Here is a 14,839-nt window from a genome sequence, read left to right as displayed (position 1 = left end):
TAAGAAACCAGGTTGCACTGCATTTGTTAGGTAAAGTCCCTCTTAAAATTGTGTCTTGCCCCCAAGATGTGTGTCACACACCGAGACCCCACCCTCACCCTCCTTCCCTCTCTCTGCTCTTCTCTTCTCCCACCCCCCACCATGTACTAGATCATTAATTTGTCCTCATATCAAAATTGAATACATTTTGAATACATTCATGCTTCTCCATTCTTGTGATGCTTCAATTTTGTTGATTTTGGCTTTTTCTAGTGCTTTTAGGAGTCTGTTTTCTTGGTTCTGCTGAGTTGATTACTGTTTTTCTGCTTTCCAGCCTCCAACATTTTGTTATCTAACCCTTTCTATTCTTTGACTTTGCCATTTTATTAGGATTTTAGAAGGAAAGGAGGTAAATGTGTATGTTCTATGGAAATTACTGTATTCTTTTATTTAGTATATATGTGTCTATATGTATTTCTTATGGTGGCAATATTTAATTAACTACATTATTAAAAATTATTTTGAAAAAATATCTTTTTATGTTATATCTTTGTGAGTCCTATGTATAATTGGAATGAAACTGGGGTTCAGTACAGAAACTTATTTATTACGGCTTCCATGGTACTGTTATATTAGCTGTGAAAGTTGGTGTGATAGTCACCTTTGTTTCTTTCCAGATGTCTTTGAAATGGGTAAAGCTAAACTATATCTGATAAAATTCAGTGGAGACGTTGTATACCATTAGTCTTTAAAAAATTAAATTTGTGAGGTTTTATGACCTGCTTGAAGACTTTGGATATTCTCAGCTAAAGGGAGAAATAATTTCCAGAAATATTTTTAGAATAGGAGTTAGATTATTTTTAGAAATAAGAATCGTGTTTTATCCTCTTTTTTTGTTCTGCTGAGAATACTTTTTTCATTTACAGTGTTTTAATGAATATATGTTTTTGTAACAGAACTCATGGTAGATATTTCCGAGAAATGACCGGTTGGGATTTGTTTTAGTTTTTCAGTGTTTTTGTAAATGTCTAAATGGAGATTTGTTTTAAGCATCTTTGTATGCCCAGTGCCTGGAATGTGGTAGAGTTTTAGTAAATCTTTGAGCCGAAGTTATTGCTAAAATCGGAAGAATCAACTCACCTGATTATAGCACTTTAGAGCTGTGAAAGCTGAGGTCTACCTTGGCAGTTTTGGGTCCTTGAGATTAATAAAGCCACGGATTAGTCATGCTCACCTGAGCTGGTAGATCAGACTATATTGGTTCTTAGCATTTTTAAAATTGACATTTTATTTATGTAGCTGAAAAAATTCTACAGTGTATATACATTGCAAAAATTACAGCTAATGGGGCGGTGCCTGTGGCTCAAAGGAGTAGGCGGGTTCAAACCCAGCCCCTGCCAAAAACTGCCAAAAAAAAAAAAAAAAAATCATAGCTAATGGTAGAAACATCCCCAGACTCAACTGTATTATATTGACTGATGCTGGTGAGAGTTTAGCTGATTTATCAGGGTGTGATCCATTTAGCACAGTATGTTTAGGCCCAACAAAGAAGTGTCACTGTCATGACTGCTTTGTGAGAAAGCCTCCTTAAAAACTGGGAAGGCTACTCTTGATCTCCTGCCAGTGATGGTCAGGTCCTTTGTTGCACTTGCTCTCTGACTTCTCATGTGGAGGGCAGAACTAAGGAGCTGAGTCAGGAAGGAGTGTGGAATCGGGCACAGCTAGGGTTGGCCTCAAGTTCTTAAAATGCTGAAGTTTCTAATTTCATTCTCTTTGGAATTATTCTTACCTCCACTTTCTCTTCTAAAGTCCCCTTATTCATGTAGAGGATCCCCTACTCTTGCTATCCTGCTTCTGTGAGTGAGCATTTCAAGACGGGAGCTGTGGAGAGACCAGAGAGAGCCCTGGCTGGGGGGAGAGGGTGGCTGCCAAATGCAGTGGATAAAGGAGTCAAGAACGGGGAGTAAGAGATGTCATTTCTCTTACAATTTTGCCTAAGTTGACAGGAAAAGGCTTGCAGACATTGCTACTATTTAACATTCATCGCTCAAAACCTAGACCCAGAATGTTGCTAATGTGCATACCTGTGGTTGTGGCTGATTTTTAAAAATCTATTTATTCTTTTGGAGCCTGCCTGATTGTCCACACCTGAGAAGTTTTGTTTTTTGGGGCCTGCTGGGATGTTTCTTGAATACCTGTGCACTGTTTTTCACTCTTGTTCCTTCTGCGTAACGTGTGCTCTAGCCAAATTCAACCGTGGCGGGTCCCTAGAATCTTTTCATGCTATTTTTCTTTAAATGAGTACTTTAAATCCAGTACTTATTCCCTTTGAAAAGCCCTCCTCAGTTTGTGAATCATACTTCCAACTAATTCCATAAGCCTACTGTGAATGCACTGTCTCCACCAAATCTGTAAGGAGTTGCTTTTGTGAGTTCCACAGAACTTTTATGTCTGTTATTATATCTTGCTGTTGTAGGATTTTTGGCTTTCTTTTTCTATCTTTTTTGGTTGTATGTCTCATTATCTTTGCTCAACTCCTAGATTTCTTCATGATAGATCCTTGTTTGATTCTATTCGCCTCATATATAGGCGCTACATAAACATTTGTTAAATAAGTTAATTTTTTTTTTTTTTTTTTTTTTCAGTTTTTGGCCAGAGCTGGGTTTCAACCCACCACCTCCGTCATATGGGGCCAGTACCCTACCCCTTGGAGCCACAGGAGCCGCCCTAAATAAGTTAATTTTAAGTCATAAATTAACAAGGCTATAAATACAGTTGCTCTTTGATTTAATATTTAAGATATGTTCTTTACATGGACGTGGCAAAACTTTTGTTTTGCTTACCTCTGTGCCGCAGATATGTTTGTATGGTTATTTTTGGCCAGTTCCTTGTACTGTTTCAACTCCCTCTCCTTCCCTATGTCTGAGTGACTCTTCCTAAAACTCCATGCAAAAAATAATGCCCTATCGTTCTTTTGTCATTTTGAGGATTGTGTTAGGGTTCAGCTGAGACCTCTGAAACTTGGAAATGCTATGACCTGGTTTGAAGCAGCTTTGATCAACTGACTTCCTGGGCAATGGGGCCAGTTTCAGTGGAGCAAGAGTCTGCAGACTCGCCCAGTTTGTAGGTTAAGAAATCTGTGAATATGTAATTGGGATAATTTCCTCTAGAAAATCTAATCAGATGGTGAGCTCATTTGGCATATTGTGGCTTTTCTCTATCTTCTGGTATAATGAACTGTTCTCTAAGCAACTGAAGAAAGCAAATTTTATTTAGGAGGAAAACTATTTTATTTTGACCCTAGTCAAGTTAATTAACCCCATCTTTTCTCTGACTGTCAAATGCAGGACACTGTATTCTTTGTTACTCTTCTTTGTTTTACTGAAATGTCATGAGAATGAAAAACTTTAGACAAGAAAGTTCACATTCACTATATTCCTCCAACAGGATAGTGTGGGGGAAGGTGATAACAGACTTCCTTCTTTGACTTTCAGGTGTGGAATTGGCAGTCAGAGGAATATGTCTTTCTGCAAGCCCATCAGGAAACAGTGAAAGACTTTAGACTCCTGGAAAATTCAAGATTGCTTTCTTGGTCATTTGATGGAACAGTGAAGGTAATTTGAAGCACAGGTTTGTTTTCTTAAAAAGAATTCTGATATTGCAGTGGTTATGTTTGGGGAGCCAAAAGCACATGGATGTCAAGTAATTACTTAAAACCTTTTTATTTTCTTATGCCTATTTTTTGTTCACCAAAGTCACCTACATCTGCTGTGTGTTTGTGAGCCTTTATAGTAACAGAACTCATAGTAAGGAGGTTAGAATAACTAGGGTGCTAAAGCTCTTGTTTTTATAGTCTTATAGCTGATCATGCTTTTTAATACAAAATGTTCTTTAAAGTGGCAGCTTTGGGGGTTTGCTTTCTTTTTTTTTTAAGGTGTGGAATATTATTACTGGAAGAATGGAAAAAGACTTTGCCTGTCATCAGGGTACAGTACTTTCTTGTGATATTTCTCTTGATGTGACCAAGTTTTCATCTACCTCTGCTGACAAGACTGCAAAGGTATGTCAAGTCATTGAAATATCCACGCATAAAACTGGTATTAGTTATGGATTATGAGTCCAAATCATATATAAAACAAAACAGTAACAGTTGCTGTCTACGTCTCTGTCTCATATTTTATGAGCTTTTAAAGGATGCCTATTGGCATTTAGTTGGTGTCAAATAGATTACATGAATGACACCGAGGACTTCTGATTTCTCCCTTAGGGATTACTTTTTATCTATAACTAATCAATTGGAATCTCTGCTGCATAGTATAGGCAATAAAAATCATTGAAACGGATTTATATTTAATTACATACCCCTAGTAAATTTTTTATAGAATCGCTGTAAGTTGATGTTTCTGAAAATCACATTCCAATGAATGATGCTACTTTGGTTGGGGACCTTGAGTACTTCACTTTCTCTTTTTTATTCCTCCATCTTTATTAATGGCATTATTATCTACCTGTCTTTCCAGACTACAACCTTGGAATTGCCCCCTGACAGTTCTGTCCTTTCATGCTGTGTTTATTACTCTCAGCGTCTTTCAGATTTGTCTTCTCTCTCTTATCTCTGCCCTTAGGCCTGCGCTCCCCGCCCCTTTCATTTGTGTGCTCTCCCCACATCCCAGCTCTGGTTCTGTGCCTGCTCCACTTTATCTTCCAGACTGCTGCCCGCGTCGCCTGTTGAAACACCTGTCACCCGTTGATTTACAGGCCAGCTCCTTGGCTCATCACCATCTTTTTCTGCTGTGTGTTTCCTCTGTGCCAGCCTGCTTCCTGCCTTCATCTTTTTGTGTGTCCTGTTAACTTTGGTTTGACACAACTCTCTATTCCTTTTTTACTGTGAAGCATTATGACTCATCCTTCTAGACCTAGATTTGATGTCAGTTCTTCCGTGAAGCCTTTCCTGACCTTCAGGCAGGGTTAGCTACTCTCCCTTTAATGTTCCCATTACATTTTATTCAAGTTTGTGAGAGCATTTACTTCATATAACTGTTCACTAACCGTTCATGATCCTGTAGTCCTGATTAAACTATGAATTTTTCAAGGGTAAGGACTGTATCTAGGTTATCTTTGTACCACCTATTCCTTAGCACACAGTGCCTGGAACATGGTAGTTTTCAGTACATGTTTGTTAGATGATGATGACAAAACCATGAGAGAAAATATTAGAATGAAAAGAACGGTATTTGGCTGCTAACATGGTAGATTAGTATGTTAACTAACCTTTGAAGGTCACTTGCTATGTGCTGGGAATTTGCCTTTCTATAATTGTATTTAATATTCACACCATAGATACTATTGTCCCCATTTTACAGACGCAGACACTGCAGCTAGAGAAGGTCATATGAGTTATTGTAGGTCACAAGGATCTAGTGAGCAGTGGAGTCAGGACTCGCACTCAGGTCTGCTTCCCTCCACTACTGCACCTGGCAGGCCGGTGTTCTTCCTTCTAAGGCTAAACATAAGGAAGCGGTGACTTGGGTCTTTGTGAATTTAATTTGGCAAACTCAGAAAAATTAACAAGGTTGCAGGTTGGAACTTGGGCATCTCATGAAAATTTATAAACTTTAAATATTAGAACTTCCATGTGTTTGAATTTATGGCTAAAAAGCCCTTAAGGCAGGGTTTATAGGTGCTTATTTCAAGTGCAGTTACCATTTCTAAACAGACTTAATTGTCTTCCAGATTTGGAGTTTTGAACTTCTTTCCCCTCTTCACGAATTGAGGGGCCACAGTGGCTGTGTGCGCTGCTCTGCCTTCTCTGTGGACAGTACCCTGCTGGCAACCGGAGACGACAATGGAGAAATCAGGGTGGGGTGTTTGCTGGCGTGAAAGCTCTGCTCTCCTGCCACTCGGGCTGGCACTCTTCGTCACAGTGGGGACCATCTTTCATGGGACAGGGAAGCATAGGCCCTGGGTTCTGGCTAGAGGAGGCATTCTTTGTTTTTTTCCTTGTGTGTGTTATATTCACAGCTGCACTCCACTGCAGGGAAGAATTCATTTGAGAGTGATGCTTTTCCTATATATGTGAGGAGGCACATGCCCTAGTTATTTGCAGTTGGTTCTCTGCTGTTAGCATGAGAATGATTCATCTTAATTCTTGGAATTGAAGCAAAGGTGGTTTTTAGTGGCAGAATTTGAGAAAAATAATTTTATAAATCATTGGGTTACAAATGGAATTGCGAATTCTGCTGTTTTCAGTGCTGAAGGGAGTGATCTCTCTAGCACCATGTCCATTCATTGGTCATTTCCAAGGTGGTTTGCTGCAGTCCTCTTTGGACTGTCCTACTTTGTGGTGTAGAGGGTCACAGTCATCATGGGCAGTGAGGGGCTTCTTACCTGATAGGACAGGTTTGGTACCCTGCAGTGCTTCAGGCATGCATTTAAACCATGCCAGTTTTACTTAGAGAACGATCTTTCGGGGAGACGTGGAGTGCTGTTCTCCATGTCTGAATGTGTGCAGCGGGAAGTCATGCATGAAAAGCGGTCAGCTCGGTTATGTTAGAAGAACTGAGCAGCTGGTTGGGAAAATTTGGGTATTGAGATAGCTGCTTTGGTGACCACTATGAACGAGGAAGGTATTTTTTCCTTATTTTTCTTTACAAGGTATAGATACACAGTGCAGAAGAACAGAGACAATGCAGGTGGCAGGAATAGAGGTGTTATCAGATAGGCTTTCCAGCAAAATTAACATTGCCTTCTTGAGGACTAAGTAGCCATCTTCTCTCTACCATTCACATAAATGCTGTGCCAGCCGAGAGGGCAGGCCTACTTTGGGAACTTTCTTTTTGCTCTGAGTTCTTATCTTTGGATGAAAGTGCTCCTTTACTGGTGATGGGCAGTGTTTCATTTTTCAGAAACTCCAACAGGAAAAAATTGTCTCTATTAGTGTTATTTAAAGAATTTTCCTTAGTATATTAAAAAAATTTTAAATAGGGCGGTGCCTGTGGCTCAATGGAGTAGGGCACTGGCCCCATATGCCAGAGGTGGCGGGTTCAAACCCAGCGCCGGCCAAAAACTGCAAAAAAAAAAAAAAAATTAATTAAATAGACTAGAAGAAAGCTGTTGTTTTTCATGTCTATATCTAGCACTCTTACTGAACTCTTTCTAATGAGTTTTTCCATTTGGTTCTCTTGGATTTTTTAGGGAGATATTTGCAAATGATAATTTTGATTATTTTCTTGCTATTTATGCCTTTGTTTCTTTGTTTTCTGATGTGCATTTGTATGAAAAATCAGAGCACTGCTAATATTAAGTTTCCCTGGGAATAAATGGAAATACTGGCATCTGTGATTGGGTTGTTTATAGGAGTCTAGTGAAATAATCTTAGAATGTATATATTTAGAACCTTATGGGGACTTACTTAAAATGTGTGTATTTTTGGTGTTTGAATGACATCTGTCAACATTCTTGGAATCAGTTTTTGGACTAGAATTCTTTGGGTTTTTTTGAGGACCTTTATGTGTTACATGCACCTCTCATCATTCTTTTAGTTAAATGGAATTAGTCAGTATTCTGATCAATTTCTCTAGTTCTTCGTTTTTTTAAGAAGAGTCTTAAATCTGTCCCAGATAATATGTATATTATATACTTTACAACTAGAGAAACTTCTGGGTAACCCATTAATGAATGGTTCATGTTTCTGTAGATATGGAATGTCTCAAATGGTGAGCTTCTCCATCTGTGTGCTCCGATTACAGAGGAAGGGGCGAGCACCCACGGAGGCTGGGTGACCGACCTGTGCTTTTCTCCAGACAGTAAAATGCTTGTCTCTGCCGGCGGATATCTTAAGGTAAGAGTTCTTCAAGGACTGTGAAAGAAAGAATATCCTATGTGTGCTATCATACTTTCTAAGCTATTCTCACTTCCTTTTTCTCGTCTGGGCCTGCTATAACCCGGCAGAGTAGAAGAGCAGTTGCTGTTATCTCCGTGTTGCAGAGATGAGACTGAGGTCTGCAGGGCTGCTGTCCTCAGATCTCTTGGAAGTTTTGGTGACAGCGTTAAGGATGCTCTCAGTCCCGAGTTCTCGTACTGCCCCATACAGAACTTGGATGATCAGAATCACCAGGAAGTGGGGTGTTTCAAGTAATTCTGTTTTCATGTCACTCATTGTTACCTATTCTGGTTGAAATTTTTAAAAAAGTATTTGTGAAATTTCCTTCCTTCAGCAGTATTAGTAATAGCAGCAGCATGTTGCTTTATAGTTTATAGAATGCTTTCCTTCCATCATCTCATTAGCCAGCTTTGTGAGCCTTAAATTTTATTATCCTTGGTTTATAGATGAGGAAATTGATTTTCATGGAGGTGGCAACTTTCCTAAAATGACGAAATTAGTAAATAGAAGATCCAGGGCTGAAACGCAGGTTGTCTTTTGCCATGGTTTTCTCATAAGCAAACTTGCTGGAAACTGTTGAGGCCAAGGCTTGGGTGTGTGTGATGCCTCGGGGTCATTTTTGGTGCTTGCGTCTATTTCTCTCTCCCATTCGCTGAATGCCCATTGTATGCTAAGAGACTGCTGTGTGGCACAAGGTTTAAGGCTTGATTCCTGCTCTCTGGCAGCTTAGGCTTTATGGGGAAAGCAGATAGTAAACAAATAAAGCCCTGGAAGTGGAGGGGTGTGGGACACATCTGCAAGGGGGATGGTGGAGGCGCAAAAGAGAGGAGTGAGCAGGCCTCCCGGTGGGAGTCAGCAGAGCTTCAGATAGGTGGGTCTTCTGAAGAGTGTTTGACTTGTAAAAGGAGTATAAGCTAATATTATGTATTGTACTGACCACTTGGGCATTTAAAGATTCCTTATTTAACATAGATCCCTGATAAGATCTTATGATACTGTTGTTTCTTAGTGAAACCATTCAAGTGCAGGAGATGATTCTGATTAATTGTCTAACACATGTAGATGTTCAGAAATATTGGAAGGATGTTTTGGTTATATGAGACCCATGCAGTTGCAGTTTTACTCACCATAAAATATAGCTTATAAAAACTAATTATTTAGAGGACTATTTTTAGTTTTGTGAAAGGAGGTACTAAGGGGTAAAAATATACAGTTAGATAGAAGGATTCAGTTCTGGTATTTAACAGTACAGTAGGGAAATTGTACTTAACAGTAATTTATTATATATTTCAAAATAGCTGGAAGAGAATTGTAATGTTCCTAAAACAGTGAAAAGATAAATGTTTGAGATGATGGGTATCCCAGTTACCTTGATTTGATCATTACACATTGTAAATAGGTATCAAAATATCACATGTATCCTCAAGATATGTACAGCTATTACATATCAATAACAATTTCTTTATAAAGGACATACATTATGATCCCTTTACATGGTTGCATTGGAAACACAATTCTCTTTACAAAATATTGATTAACCTTTTGGGCATGCTGTTATGTAATTGTTAGGGTATCCTGAGACATAGTCATTACTTGCTCTTCTTTAGTGCAAGACAAACAAGGAACTCTTTGCTGTGAGTGTAATGCTTCCAGGAGAGACACTGCTGTCCTTGGTTAGAAGCTGGGATTCTGAAAACTCCTTTGCTGGCTTCTGAAAACTTAACTGCTCAGCTTTGACACCAAGTTTCTGGAGACCATGTCATTTGATTCCCTGGGCCCCAAAAGAATGCTGTCACCTAATTGAGAGTCTGGCTTCTCAGATGTTATATAAAGACCAGTGACTAGATTTGCAGAGTTCTTAGTGAACCTTGAAATCAAGCAGCAGAATAGATACTCACCCTGTAGAGGTTATGTCTTATGGGTGAAAGAACCAATAGCCTGTATATTTAGTCTGTATATTTAAGTAACAATCAGGCTGGTTTGATTACCAGCGGTTACACTGATTACGATACAGCCCAGCCCGCATCTACCCAGCATGTTAATGAGACTATCCAAAAGCACAGAGCAAATTAAAAGTAAAAAGGAACAGCTGCTGTAGTGTCCAAAAAAATAATAGGCCTTTTGAGTCTGGTTACTTTAGAATCCAAGCTATATAAATTGAGTGTCAGTAAGAGAAAGTACATATCCAGTAGATAAAAAGTTCTTAATTTTCAAAATTATTCTTATCTTATAAGTGAAAAAATAATTTAGCTGTTCATCTGTGTCGTGTCACTGGGTAAATACTGTTAGAGTGACAAGACAGCCACATGAATTCATATTCGTGAAGGGAAAGGCTGATTTGAACTAAGGCATCCGTGATGATCCCTGGTGCTGTATCGTGGCTTAAAGGCATCAGTTCGTCCTGGTTAGGAGAGGGGACCTTGGGGCACACTGCCTGACCTCAGCACTTGGCTCTGCCACTCCTTAGTTTTGTGACTTTGCACAGGATTGTTTAACCTCTCTGTGCCTCAGTTTTCTTGTCTCTAAAATGTGTATAATAATAATCCCTAGCTCTTAGGAGAGGTATTCCCCCAGCCTCCATACGTACACAGCTTCCCCCATTAACAGTATCCCCACCAGAGAGATCCATTACTTACAACTGACGGACCTGCATTGACACACCATTATCTTCCAAAGTCCGTAGTTTGCATTAGGGTCGTTCTTTGAGTTTGGACAAACCCATAATGGCACGTATGTACCATCATAGCACCGTACAGAGTGGGCTCACTACCCTCAAATCCTCTGTCCTGGCTGCTATTGTAATATTGATTTTTAGTCCATGTTCAAATTGGCTAATATAGCAGGTACAGTGGTCTGTTTTAATAGAAGGAAAGGAAGGGAGAGCACTGATTAGGAAGCCAAAACTTCTCCGCCTCTGCCACCTGTGAGCAGTGTTTTCTCGAGTGACGAGACTTTTCTCTGAGAATCTTAGTTTCCTTATTTGTAAAATGAGGTGGTTGGACTGGGAAATCTCTATAGGCCTTAGAGAAAACACTCTTCTCTCGGTTGGTAGAATGTGTCCTCTGCAACCTTGATCACGCTGTTACTTTACAAAGTGAGCTTTGTCAGTTCAGGAAATCCCAAATTTAGTGCATGCTGCTTCAGTGAGGTTTACTGAAGTCCACGGGGTATACCTTCACCAGTTACTGTTACAGTAAACATGATTAGTTGACCCTGTCACATTTGTAAGGCAGAGTGCGAGGCTGACAGTGGCCACAAAGGTGAGTGATGTTATTCTTGTGTTTCTGATACTCAGAGTCTTGACGTACCCGTGGGCTTTTCAAGGTGTTTGGGTGCGTCATCTCTCGCCCACATTTTAGTTTGAGATACATGGGTAGCTTTATAATCTCCATTTGGTAAATGAACATAAATATCATAATCTTAGCAAATTCAGTCATTGGGAAGGAAAGGAGGGACTTAGCTAGAGTGCCTGCTACAGTTGAGATATTCAATATTTATTTAGGAAATAAATACATAGACTATTTTATAAAGAAACTCAAATCAGTCCTGGTGAAGGGGAAGAGTCAGTGGAGGGAACATTTGTCCTGCAGCTTCTATTACGATGGTCTGGGTCCTGTCAGAATATAGTCCATGTCTGCAAAGGGGTGTTTGAGTGAAGAGAGGAGGAACTTTCTGTCCCTTCCATTGAGAAGGACAGAGCTCAGTCCAGTCACTGCCATAATGGACTTGGGCAGTGTCGTGTCTGCAGCTCCCAGGCACCTGCACACTTCTGCATGCCTTGCAGAGGAGGAGGGTGTAGGCCTGTGAGGCTGTCAGTGTCAGGGTTCATCAGGAAGGGCTAACTGGGATGGTAACACAGTATGTTTTACATTGAACCCTGGTCTTATTTCCTAGTGTTTGCTTGAGTCTGGAAGTGGGGTGGAGATAGGGCCAAGAATCTGGTTGGCACTACAAATTGTCATGCACTGGACTAATGAGAATTTTATTTTTCTCTGAACAGTGGTGGAATGTTGTCATCGGGGACTCCTCACAGACCTTCTATACAAATGGAACCCATCTTAAGAAAATACATGTGTCCACTGACTTCAAAACATTTGTGACTGTTGATAATCTTGGTATTTTATATATTTTACAGATTTTAGAGTAAAATAGTTAAGCATTAATGTAAATTGAACTCTTTTTAATGGAAAAAAATTTTAGTGAAACTCTGAATACTTGTATCACCTTTTTATAAAACTGTGAATTGTTTTGTAGTATTGCTTCATTCTAGGACTGTTTGGGGTTGGATGAATACTGTTGATGTAGCTTTTCCCCAAATGGATACACTTTTAATCTTGTTTTCCATAATCATCATCATTATTAACGTTTTGTCCTTAAGATGCAAATGAAAATGTAAATACATACCTTGTTATACTGTTGGTAAAATTTTCTCTTGATGCATTCAAATTGGTTGACATAATTAATGAGAATTTGAAGGAAATTTGTATTTTAACACTGTCATCATGTAGGCTGAACCTCAGGGTGGCAGTGGCCTGCTTTCTGAACCACACTCACCCCCTGGGGTATACACATGGTTCTCCCAAATACAATCTGGAAGTGTACTTGCACTCTTTTTATTTGCTTTATAAATATTGTGTGTGTGGGCACAGTCTGCAGCATTTCCTTTAATCGACTCAATAAGTGAGTCTTAGATTTCAGCAGTTCTTTCTATGTAGCAAAAATTATGCGTTGGAGAGAAGTAGAGTGTATGGGCATTTCCCTCCCATGCTGATGGCAGCCCTGCGCCATCCCTGGGCTTCAGCCATCCGTCTCTGTGTTGGGCACTGTTCTGCTTTCTGGTTTGTTACGTACCAGACTTCTTACTTGACTGAACTTGACCTTTCTTAATCCTTACTTGTTTTCTTTTTTAAAAATCAGTTGCTTCATAGCTAAGTGTTAGAATAAGTGGGGAGGAGGGGACCACTTAAAATCATAAGTTTTAATAATATTTTTCTAAGAAATGTGAAATAGTAACCATAATTTCCCTCTAATTCCATTGACTCTGGGATGAATGGTATTGTCAGTGCTGTTCTCTTTCTTTATGGTTTTCTGTATAGTTCCAGAAGAGTCACTGTGTCTCTGGAAGGTGTCTTCCTGCCCTTGCTCTCTACTTCCTTCTTTACTCCCTTCCTTTCCCTTTCTGTCCCCTCCCCAGCTAATCAGGAAAGGTGGCTTTTGACAGGGGATGTCAAAAACTCATCAGCATCAGTAACTAGCTATCTGTGACTCTCTGATTAGGAACTTTAATCGAAGCTCAAATCTAAACATTTTCCCTAAAATATATTATTAAGAGCAGTGGAGATAAATTAATAATAGATGTGGTTCCCATATAAAAAATAACCAAAGTTGGGCGGCACCTGTGGCTCAGTGGGTAGGGCGCCGGCCCCATATACCAAGGGTGGCAGGTTCGAACCTGGCCCCGGCCAGCAAAAACAGCAGTGGCAACTACAACAAAAATAGCTGGGTGTTGTGGTGGGCACTTGTAGTCCCAGCTACTCGGGAGGCTGAGGCAAGAGAATCCCTTAAGCCCAAGAATTGGAGGTTGCTGTGAGCTGTGACGCCATGGCACGCTACCGAGGGTGACATAATGAGACTCTGTCTCAAACAAAGTTTTAAGTTTTTTGTTCCCAGAATAGAAACTAAATCAAATGATTGTTACTAAGAGATAACCAAAGAACTGGTTTCTATTGGTGAATATTAGATATGGTGTGGGTAGAGAGAATAGACCTCTTAACATGTATTTTAGATTAGATATTCCTATCAGCATATGACGAAACCATAAATACAGTGAGTTAAATCTTTCAGTTAAGGTTTTTTTGTTTTTTAAATGGTAATAGTTTATAGGCTTACTGTGATTTAAGCAAATGTGATAAATGAAAATCTTAATTTTATAAAAAGAAATTTCTATAAGTGGTATGTTCTGCTTGGAATATCCAAGTCATAATTTTATTTGCATCCAGTGTTTAGGGCCTCATCTCGTCTGTAGCTCAGAGTACAAAGTATTAACTTTTGGAACGAAAAGACACTGGCTGTTGAAATAGCACAACAAACATCAGCGTTTAAAAAGGCTTGATCAGCCCTGGTCTTAAAAAGAAGGAAGAGAAAAACGGGAAGAAAGTAGAGACGACTGGCATTAATGGAGCTGCAGAGCTCACGGCAGCTGCTCGCTCGCTCAGAGGGGGATTGTTTTCTGGCTTGCTGGTGAGCTGTTGAAGATCATTTTCCTGTACTGTATTTTTTTCTTTTTGTATTAAAAATTATATTTGACTTTGTACATATAAAGTTTTTTTATATTGTAATGTCTCTTGTGTGTTTTGGAAACTTTTGTATTTGATACAGCGTACACAATTTTTTTTTTTTTTGCCTTGGTGTGCATTTTAAAACATGAATTTTAAAGACTTTTATAAAAATAAAATTCCTAAAAGTTTCTTGAAAAACATTTTTGGATTCTTTCAGACTCTTTGTCATTTATCTATTGATTAGAAGACTAATATGAAAGATTCAAGCTAAACCCGTCAGCCTTTCCAGCTGCGCTTCATCAGCTAAGTGTAAATTCAATTCTGTGAAAATTTCCTGAGTGTCTCCTCAGTGTGTCTCTGTGATGGTTGCTGCCCGGTGTGGCTGGTATGAAGAAGATCCTGTAAAAAAGAGAATTTATTTATTTATTCATTTTTTAATTCATACGTTCAATAAATATTTATTGAGATCTACCTTGTACATGGCATTGTACATTGGGGACAGAGGAGGAAGCAAAACAAAGTCCTCGCCCTACTGCCCTTGGGAGGCCAGGGCGAGACAGACAAATTGGAGGGGGATGGGGTCCGGTGTTAGAGGGGGTGGCTCGTTCAGGTGACACTTGAGTACACACCTGAAGGATTTGAGGGAGTGAACTATGCCTCTATCTGGAAACCATTCAAAAGTGAGGATACAGCAAAAAGA

General features: G+C 39.4%; 2 protein-coding genes across 3 annotated transcripts in view; one reads left to right on the top strand and one right to left on the bottom strand.

Annotated features, from left to right (window-relative positions):
• The window catches only part of APAF1 (apoptotic peptidase activating factor 1), a 70,515-nt gene extending 58,504 nt beyond the window's left edge, over positions 1 to 12,011 (top strand). The window contains exons 23-27 of the mRNA XM_053582539.1: positions 3,474 to 3,593; positions 3,914 to 4,039; positions 5,713 to 5,838; positions 7,676 to 7,819; positions 11,862 to 12,011. Coding sequence (XP_053438514.1) covers positions 3,474 to 3,593; positions 3,914 to 4,039; positions 5,713 to 5,838; positions 7,676 to 7,819; positions 11,862 to 12,008 — 663 coding nt within the window. The 3' untranslated portion in view covers positions 12,009 to 12,011. The remainder of the gene's footprint in view (positions 1 to 3,473; positions 3,594 to 3,913; positions 4,040 to 5,712; positions 5,839 to 7,675; positions 7,820 to 11,861) is intronic.
• A 2,443-nt stretch (positions 12,012 to 14,454) lies between these two features.
• ANKS1B (ankyrin repeat and sterile alpha motif domain containing 1B) overlaps positions 14,455 to 14,839 on the bottom strand; it is a 1,177,049-nt gene continuing 1,176,664 nt past the window's right edge. For both annotated transcript variants that reach the window (XM_053582560.1, XM_053582561.1), the window contains one exon: positions 14,455 to 14,538. In XM_053582560.1, the coding sequence (XP_053438535.1) occupies positions 14,455 to 14,538 (84 nt within the window). The remainder of the gene's footprint in view (positions 14,539 to 14,839) is intronic.

Source organism: Nycticebus coucang, chromosome 3 (genome assembly GCF_027406575.1).
Source record: "Nycticebus coucang isolate mNycCou1 chromosome 3, mNycCou1.pri, whole genome shotgun sequence".
NCBI lineage: Eukaryota > Metazoa > Chordata > Mammalia > Primates > Lorisidae > Nycticebus > Nycticebus coucang.
This window is presented reverse-complemented; position numbering and strand designations above follow the sequence as displayed.